The sequence below is a fragment of the Plecotus auritus genome (assembly GCF_963455305.1).
Source record: "Plecotus auritus genome assembly, chromosome: 2".
In the NCBI taxonomy this organism is placed as follows: Eukaryota; Metazoa; Chordata; class Mammalia; order Chiroptera; family Vespertilionidae; genus Plecotus; species Plecotus auritus.
In genome coordinates this window covers 204,107,415-204,117,344 of record NC_137771.1, presented here as the reverse complement: position 1 = coordinate 204,117,344, position 9,930 = coordinate 204,107,415, and the positions used below count along the sequence as shown (strand labels likewise).

General features: G+C 38.7%; 1 protein-coding gene and 1 pseudogene across 2 annotated transcripts; both read left to right on the top strand.

Moving 5' to 3' along the window:
* The first annotated feature begins 465 nt into the window (after window positions 1–465).
* Window positions 466–6,586, top strand: ARL14 (ARF like GTPase 14). The gene is made up of 2 exons (XM_080658439.1): window positions 466–1,224; window positions 4,582–6,586. The coding sequence occupies exon 1, from the start codon at window positions 615–617 to the stop codon at window positions 1,191–1,193; it is 579 nt and encodes a 192-aa protein (XP_080514565.1). The 5' UTR covers window positions 466–614; the 3' UTR covers window positions 1,194–1,224; window positions 4,582–6,586.
* On the top strand, window positions 5,013–5,311 carry LOC308241316 (PHD finger-like domain-containing protein 5A; annotated as a pseudogene). Its single transcript has one exon. The product of its transcript is annotated as a PHD finger-like domain-containing protein 5A (transcript).
* Window positions 6,587–9,930: the final 3,344 nt, after the last annotated feature.

The window sequence follows — 9,930 nt, the reverse complement described above, 5'->3', positions numbered from 1 at the left end:
AAGTGATTCCCTATGTGATTATGGGAGTAAGGTTCAGACAACCTTGGGTGGTTTCAAGTTTCCTACTGAGTAATCTAGACAAGGGGAAAGTACTAAAGATACTGCATAGGGAAGTATGAGATAAACTCTCTCTTTATGACTTCAGAAGGCTGGTTACTTATTTGCTGCTGGGATAAGATAAATGGCCAAATAATTGGAGAATTTCTACAAACCACTTGTCAAGTTAAGTTTTATTCTGCCGCCAACTCTTGCTCCCATGCATGTCTGAACCTTTGGTTACCTTAGATTTCCAATACCTGGAAGAGAACAAGCTGCTGCATCATCCAGGCAGGCCCCTCCTGAGCCCGACTCACCCACAAAAAATTTCCCTTTGAGCGACTATGGCATTGGCTGGTTACTCACACCACGGATTCCTCAGGATTGGTTGGAACTGCAAATAAAACACTGTTTGCCCATAATCAAGCTGATAAGATACAGCATAAATACACACAAGTTCCTCTTCTCTGCATATAATGTGAAGTATTTGCTCTCTTCTTTCCTCCTACCATTTTCATGCAAGACCTGGAGAAGAAACGTTGTCTCTGGCGGAAAGGAGAATTCATGAAAGGCTTAAAATGGGCCTGTCGAGTTCTAAAAATCCTAAAGTCAAGCAAGCCCAAATTCTTCTTCTGGGACTGGACTCTGCTGGGAAGTCCACCGTCCTTTATAAGTTAAAGCTTGCTAAGGATATTGTGACCATGCCAACAGTAGGTTTCAACGTGGAGATGCTGGAGTTGGGGAAGAGTCTTTCCTTCACGGTCTGGGATGTTGGAGGCCAGGAGAAAATGAGGACCGTGTGGGACTGTTACTGCGAGCGTGCCGATGGGCTGGTGTACGTTGTGGACAGTACGGACAAACAGCGACTGGAAGACTCCAGGAGGGAGTTTGAGCACGTTCTGAAGAACGAACACATTAAAAACGTGCCGGTTGTCCTATTAGCCAATAAACAAGATAAGCCGGGAGCTCTGACCGCGGAGGACATCACCAGGCTGTTCAAGGTGAAGAAGCTCTGCTGTGACCGGAACTGGTATGTGCAGCCCTGCTGTGCCATCACCGGGGATGGGCTGACCGAGGGCTTCAGGAAATTAACCGAATTTGTGAAGAGCTACATGAAATCACGAGCAGACACGTTCGCATTCTTCAAGCAGAACTGAGGTCCAAGCAGGGGAAGACAAAGTTGAAAGGGTAATTTTTTTGTTTTCTCTCCATGCCGAGTGAGAAAAGAAAGTTGCTGAGATGGCAAACTTTTTTCTGAGATGTTATTTCACCCAAATTAAGTTAAATTACTCATAATAATAGCTATAAAATATTATTTTTGGCCAGTCACTTTAGCAGACTGTGGTAATAATAATTGAGAATGAAAAATTTACTATTTTGTGCATGTTGAGTGGTTCAGAATAATTATATTTAGGACCAAATAAATTATTGCTTTATTGTTTTTATATGACTACTAAGTAAACTGTCTGCTAATAGAGCCAGAATTCTTTCAGATTGTTTTCAGCTGTTTTCACCACACTCCTATGTAATAGTTGGATGGTGTAAAAAAAAAAATCAACTTTAAATTACAGAGAGGAAAAAGTTTGATGTTACCATTTTGTAAATCCCTATCTATTCCCTATATAAAATTTCTCTTCTGGATTCCTGCCAGCTTTTTGAAACCTATTGCTGGGAATTTTGTACAGTGAATCAAACAATGAACTGCTAATTTACCAGAGGCTGTGTTCCCTCATAGGTGGCAGAAGTTTCTATCTTAAAGCTCTGGGTATCAGGATAACACCTTAGAGTTCAGGGCAAGGCCTGGGATTTAGCTCAGCTTGAGCTTCGGCCCCAAGACTGGCTTCAGTATAATTCAGCTAAACAATCATTACTTGAGAACTGTGTACAGCTCACTGTACTCATCAAACAGGAATGAGAGCCAGACTTTGCTCACAGTGGGTAACGACATAAAGCTAATCAGCAGAATAGGACAATGAGTGCTATGTGATATAATAGGAGAGACTCTTTCTGACCTGGAAAAACAGGAAGTGCTTCATGCAGGAAGTGGTATTTAAGAGGGCACCCAACTCCTGGGGACCCCACAAAGTTACAGGTTAGTCACTGGAAGTTCCCATCATGAGGAGACTCTCTAGAGACGCCATAGGGGAGGGCAGGAAGAGTGAAAGAACTAGAGACAGAATTGGAATTCCCCTGAAAGGCTCAGAACGCCTAAGGAGGCCCTGGTACTATTTCATCCTACCCCACCTTTAACAAGGCTCATTTGGGCTAGAAGAAGGCTTCAAACCTCCATGGCAGACCCTGGGACTCCAAATCTTAAGGTCACAGAGAGAAATAAAGGTATAATAAAATAAGGGTGCCAGGCCCTAGATTCCTTTCTTCATTTTCTTCTCTCATCTTGGCCATGATTTGTTTAGCAAAGATCTGAGCAGCTACTTTTGTGCTATGTCGTAGCAATTCAAATCATAAAGTAGGCATACACATAATACTAGTTACCATTGGTTGAATACTTGGGTGTGTTCTAAACACTTTCATACATCTTCTCATTTAAAGTTCATGACTGCTCTGAGAGGAATAGGAGTTACCTCAATTTTACAGATGAGAGTACTGAGACTAAACAAGGTTAAACAACAACAACCACAACCACACACACACACAAAAGACTTAGTATTTTAACTAAGGAGTGGCAGAGCCAAGATTAAAACTTAGCTGTGTCTAACTTCAAGACCTATGCTGTTAATGGCCATGATATTGTTTTATAAGTCAGGTTTGGTCGCTCTCTTCAATGAGCTTACAAGACACAATTAAGAATAAACCCAGGCTAAACTAAAAATAGAACTACCATATGATCCAGCAAGCCCACTTTTGGGCATATATTCAAAAAACTGAAATTGCTCTCTCAAAGAGATATCTCTACTGTCATGTTCAGTGCAGCATTATTTACAGTAGCCAAGACATGGAAACAACCTACGTGTCTGTTGATGGATGGATAAAGAAAACGTGGTATATACACACAATGGAATTTATTCAGCCACAAGAAAGAAGGAAATCCTGCCATTTACAATGACATAGATAAAACAGGAAGGCATTATGCTCAGTGAAATAAGCCAGACCGAGAAAGACAAGTACTGTATGATCTCCCTTACATGTAGAATCTAAAAAAGCCAATTCATAGTAACAGAGTAGATTGGCAGTTGTCAGGAGCTGGGGGAGGTGGGAGGATGGGGAGACATTGCTCAAAGGCACAAACTTTGCATAAGATGGGTAAGTTCTGAGGATCTAATGTATAGCATGGTGACCATAGTTAATAATACTGTATAACATACTTGAAATTTGCTAAGAGAATACATTTGAAGCATTCCCCCCCACACACAAAAAAGTTAACTATGAGGTAATGTTAATTAACTCGAGTGTATGAATCCTTTTACAACGTATATCAAATCATCAAGTTGTATACTTTAATTTAATATTATATGTGAAATATAAAATATATTTTGTCAATTATACTTCAGTAAATTTGTGGGGGGAAAATACTAAATCCAGGCCAACATATGGTATTTTTATAAGAAGTTTCTTTGAAAAAACAAGCCAGGCAGAATAAATTGTGTATAATAACAGAGATATAAGAAAAATGCTGAAAGATTGTGGAAAAAAGAGTTTCTGATTTTAGGAAGACCTCAGGGTAGTAGCAATGTTAAATGCTTAATAGCAGAGTTTTCCCAGTTTCACAAAATGATAAAAACCTCAAGAAATGCATCTTTAAAGAATATGCATCATCCCTTAATACTTTCCCTATGTGTTTTTAAAAAATCTTCTTAATCTTAAAATTAGGAGTCACTAACTTATGTCTATAGAAAATGTCTAAATAGAAAATGTGTCCTGAGATTTTGATAGTTTGAATTGTCAAGTCCCTTGTGGCCCAGTCTTTGCATAATATATAAAATTCAGAGAAATTGAAAAAATATTGAAAGCAAATAAAACATTCACTTCAGAAAGCTCTAGGTGTGTGTGGTGGGTGCAGTGGACAGATGTACTCTTTAGAGCAAAACTTATAAAGTCCTCTTTACTATCTGTCATTTCAACATCCCTCCTTCATACAGTGGCTATATATCTCAACATCTCTACTAATATTTCCTCAGAAACTTGAGCACTTTCATGCCGTTTCCCCTTTCTTCCCTGAGATCAAATTTATTTTCTTCCATCAGTCATTTGCTTTCTTTTCAATGTAAATTTTACCAATCTTTCTTTGGTATTTCCCTCCTGCTTTCCTAGTATGTTCTCCTCCAAAACACACACACACACACACACACACACACACACACACACACACACACACATCTACACTCTGATCTACTAATAAAGCTCCAAACTGAGGGAAGAAGAAAAGGTTAGGTGGACAATAGCAAAATATTGCTTAGCAGGTGAGAAGAAAGAGGCTGTGAATAGTCATGCCTTGATATTTATTATTGTCATACATTTTATTCTTTGTTATCTATATGTAATAAAGCAAAACTTTAAAAAATGTTTTTTATTGTGTTTTGTTTTTAGAGAGAGAGGAAGGGAGAGAAACATCAATGTGAGAGCGAAACATTGATCAGCTACCTCCTGAACGTCTCTACTGGGGATCAAGCCTGCAATCCTGACAGGGAATTGAACCCGAGACCTTTCAGTGCATGGTATGATGCTCAACCAACTGAGCAACACTGGCCAGGGCAAAGCAAAACTGTTAATTTATCAAAATAAAATACTGACATGGATCTACAGCAACCAAAAGCGGAACACTTCTGAAATGTTCCTTGTTTAAAGATTTAAAGAGCCTGAAAGGAAATATCAGTTAAGTATTTCTAGCTAACGTTCTAAGTATTCCCAGGTGGAAAAAAGAAATCCCTCCAGGGCATAAGAATAAAGAATGGCAAATAAATAAAAGCAGCAGCAGTGACTGACATATGTTAAAATTAATTTGTCAGTTTAAAAAGCTGATGTTTGGACTTGACTTTTGCTGCAAGCAGGCTGGTGTTGACGCCGGAAGACTGTGAAAAATGTGGTGGCTAGTGTGTGATCTGTGACTCTTATGTGCACATATGTGAAGAGTGAAACTGTGGCTCCTCTCAGGGGGCTGTGTGATCTGTGGAGGCCCTGGAATCTCCGCTGCCCATCATTATAAGGAGTGCGCCATCCAGGAGAAAGGTAGAGATGGTTGCCCAAAGACCGTCAATCTGGGGAGCTCTAGGACAGATCTCTCTATGGACACAAAAAATACGGCTTCAAGAAGAGGTAATTGGTGGGTGGCCTCTTCCTCCCCCATCTACTACCAGCAGAAAGGCGCAGAGAGCAGAATATCGCCCGAATGGCCTGGCAGGACACTGGCACCTTCCCACTCTTCTGTCTCCTCTTATCCAGATAAAGTGGTGGGAATGGAAAGGGACTCTTCACAGAGCACTCTGCAGACTGTATCAGAGAAGGAAATGATAGATTCATTCATGGTTTTTCTTGAATTCAAAAATAAGACTGTTTTCCACACTGGTAAGTTCTCTCTGCACCAAGAACTTCTAAAACAGGAAGAATATCATTTCAGTCTTCTGTTTGAAGAACTGACCATGACGTGTTCTCACAGCAGCTCTGATGGTGGTTGTCCTTGATGAAACATCTGCAGTGTGGTTGGGAGCTCTCAGAACAACAAATGTGAGCACTTAAACCTGTAACATGTACCAGGTGGTGCTGGTCCATGTTATTTTTCTTCTAAGAAATTGGTAATCCTTTCTTTTTCTATTGTATTAATAAATGTAATTATTTTCTGGTAGTCAGCCACTGTCCCCATTAAACACACACACACACACACACACACACACACACACACACACACACACACGTTTTCATTATGTTCTGATGATGAACAAGTTGGTTTCTGCTAAAACAAGGAAGACCGGGAATTTCAGATGAAGAGGCCTGAAGTTCTTGACCCTTCTATGTGGCAAGGAGAGATAATCCACAGAGGCTGCAGTGCATTGAGTGGGTGGAGGAACAGCCCAAAGACAACATCTGTAGGGCTCTTGTAGACCCTGTGGTTGGCTGCTTTTGTTTGCATGAGCTCTCTCTCCAGAGAGAAACCACGATATGGAAAGAAGACAGAGGGACTTCTCCTTTGGTGGCTAATGATTATTTAACATAATTTGGGATATAGGGTCACTGAGGTTTCAGTCCACCAGCTTTTTAGCATGATATTAACTATTAGCAAACTGAATTGCTTCAAGCACAAGAAAGCACATTTTACCTTGAAAGTGCCACACAAATATTAAAGTTGGTTATTATGTGACTTAACCATATGAGTAGTATTTTTCACAAATATTACCTCATTTTGTTCTTGTCAAGTCTCATAATGGATCTCATAAGAAATATCAACACTATTTTAACAATATGAGGAACTGATCGAGAAGTTATTGAATCTAGTTCTCTTATTTCCAAGATTTAAAAACATGTAACTTTTACCATACAATGGGTTTTATAATAATGTGGCACATGCCACATTACCATTAAATTTCTCTGTTTTATAACCAAGTGGGACTGGTGAAAGTTTTTTAGTTAAAAATATTATATTAGTTTAAGGTGTACAACAGAGGATGAAAAAGGCAATTTGTATGCCTCAAGAGGGACATATTTCTTTGTGTGGGTGTTTTGTTAATCCTCACCTGAGAATATTTTTCCATTGATTTTTAGAGAGAGGGGGAAAGGGAAAGACCAAGAGAAACATCGATGTGAGAGAGACACATCAATTGGTTGCCTCCTGCACGCACCCCAACCAGGGCCCAGGCCAGGGAGGAGCCTGCAACTGAGGTATTTCCTGGACCCAAAACCTAGGAGCCATCTTCCTTTTTTCCTCATATCTCATGTCTATCAGCAAATCCTGGTATCTCTCCCTTTAAAATACATTTCCCTCTGGCCATTTCTCAATCCCCGCTGGATAGCTGCATTCTCCACACAGAATTCTGCAGGAGGTCTAAAATGAAAGTTAAATCACATTGCTGCCCTGCCTTAAAACCCTCTATTTACTTCTTACTCTGTCTTGTACCTGCCTCCTATATTTCCCACCTCTCTCCCTCTCCAGCCACACTTGCCTTAATGTGCTGGTATCACTTCTAATCTGTTACAGCCTCAGGGCCCTTAAATTTACTGTTTCCTCAGTTTAGAATATACTTTCTTGAGGCCTTCAAAGGGTTCAGACTTTATATCCTTCAGGGCTCCAAATATGTAGAGGTGTACCTGAATCCTTCTCTAAATGGACCTCCTCCTCCCTGCCACTCAATACCTGTTTATCCTGCTTCATTGTTTTTTCATAGTTTTTATCATAGCTTCAGTTTATTATTATTATTTATTCCATGTTTCTTTCCCTCCCTAGCAGGTAAGCTCCTTGGGAGTGGGGACTTGGTTCACTGTTGAATCCTAGAATAGTACTGAGGATGTTAAAGGTACTTAAAGGATATTTGTAGAACAAATGAATGAATGGTCTGGATCTACTGCATTTGGTTATATGACTTTTAATTTAGAATATTTAAAATGAGGTATTCTCAGGACCCCAGGCTGCCTCGCAGGATGGAGTATTGACCCAATCATGGAGAGTAAAAGGAATGTCACATTTGGGTTGACAGCCTCATTCTAACCTCAGGAGCATGTGCTGTGCTGAGAAGAACATGGGCTTTGGAGACAGAAGTGGGTGGGAATTCTGGTTGCCTCTGGTTTTGGCTATTACTTCACCTCTGAGAGTCTCAGTTTTCTCTACTAGAACAAGAAATAAGTTTTTATTGTGTTAAGCCATGGAAATTTGGAGGCTGTTCCAGTCATCACTGTTAATTACCCTAATAAATTAGGACCATGGGCCTTGCTCCTCCCATATGTCTGGAAACCCTCCTTTTCCTAGTCTTCTTTTCCTCACAAATCCCCTCTTCCCTAGACACATTCTAGGATCTTCATTGGACTCCTCCAAGAACAGGAAGGCAAAAATATTTTTACCTCAACTTTGTATTTTGAAAATTTACAAACCTTCAGAAAACTTGAAGAAAGAGTAAAACTAACACTGATGTGATTTTCACTTAAATTAACCAATTATAACAATTTTGCCATATTTGAGCACACTCGCCTCTCTCTACATACAGACACACACACAAATGCAGTAATTCTGACACTTCACACCTAAATATTTCATCATCCATCTCCTTACAATGGACCTTCTGTTATATAACCACAGTATCATTTTTACACATAAAATGTTAATCATTAAATATCATCTCATAGTCTATAGTCAAATCCCCCCAAGTAGAATTTATTTATAGAATTTATTTGATCCAAGATCTATTGCATTTGGTTATATCACTTTTAATTTAAAATATTTTCTCTGCCTTTTCCTATATTTTTTTGTTTTGTTTGTTTTTTGTGTTTGTTTTTTTTCATGACCTAGAAATTTTAAACACCCAGACCAGATAATTTAAAGACTATCCAGCAGTCTGGATTTGTCTGATTGTTTCTTCATGATTAAATTCAGGTTAAACATTTTTGACTAGAATATTGCCCAGGTGATGGTATACTTCCCACTGCATCCATTTAGGAGTCTCTTAGTGCCCATTTGTCCCCTTATTGATGATGTGAAATTTGATCACTTCCTTTATGATAGGGTTGATTAGATTGCCCCAAGGTAAAAACATAAACATAAAGCCACTGTTAAACATTGTTGAACTTAGTTAAAAAAAAACAAAAACAGGTCATGAATTATAACACATTGAATAAATAAAAACAAAAACTGGCCCTGGCCTGTGTGGCTCAGTTGGTTGAGTATAGTCCCATGTACCAACAGGTCACAGGTTCGATTCCCAGGAGGGGGCTTATAGGAGGCAAGCGATCAGTGTTTCTCTCTCATCGATGCCCCTCTCGCTCTCTCTCTCTCAAATCAATAAAAACATATTTAAAAAAAGAAGGAAATTAAAAAACAAAAACTGTAAATTCATTTGATAAATATCATTAACAATATAAGAATACAAAAAGAAAAGGTATGGGGTAGGGGAAAGGAAAACTCTTTTATACAGAAAAATGTGGAGGGCATGATACATTGGAAAGCCACTATTTTGCAACTGCAATGTAATAGCTAACCTTGGGTAAACACATCTTATTTGTATAATAAGATCACACAATGATTTCCTGAAATATCTTTTGGCTCTTCTGTGACATAGGATTAACAAACATTTGAAATGAAAAGCCTTGATCAGATAAAGGAAAAACTAGGGGATCCTTCCTTTTGTATATTTTTTCCTTTCTCCCAAAGCTGAAAAAGTCACCATTTACAAGTCTAAGATGAGCAGATTTCCAGTTTTCTGACCTTGGGTTCTTTTAATCTTTTGTCATGAGGCTACAAGGTATATTGGAACTACCTGCTAAAGGAGGCTTCTTCATAAACAAAATTGAAGACAAATGTCAAATTGTGAGTTAATATTTATAATATATATCATAGATAATAATCGAATGTCCCTAATATAAATCTTATATTGTTTTATATTGCTAAAGCACTAGAGAAAAAATATCCTGTTCTGTCTGTTGAGCTAGATAGTGTCTGATTTCCAGCCCAAAGCACTTATTTTCAGAGCAGAGTAAAGCCTCCCAATGTTTCCTTGATTTCTTTCTAAGAGAACAGGCTAGACCAGGGGTGGGCAAACTTTTTGACTCGAGGGCCACAATGGGTTCTTAAACTGGACCGGAGGGCCGGAACAAAAGCATGGATGGAGTGTTTGTGTGAACTAATATAAATTCAAAGTAAACATCATTACATAAAAGGGTACGGTCTTTTTTTTATTTCAATAGTTTTATTCATTTCAAACATTTTAACAAGAAGAATGTAAACACTAATTATTATAACTT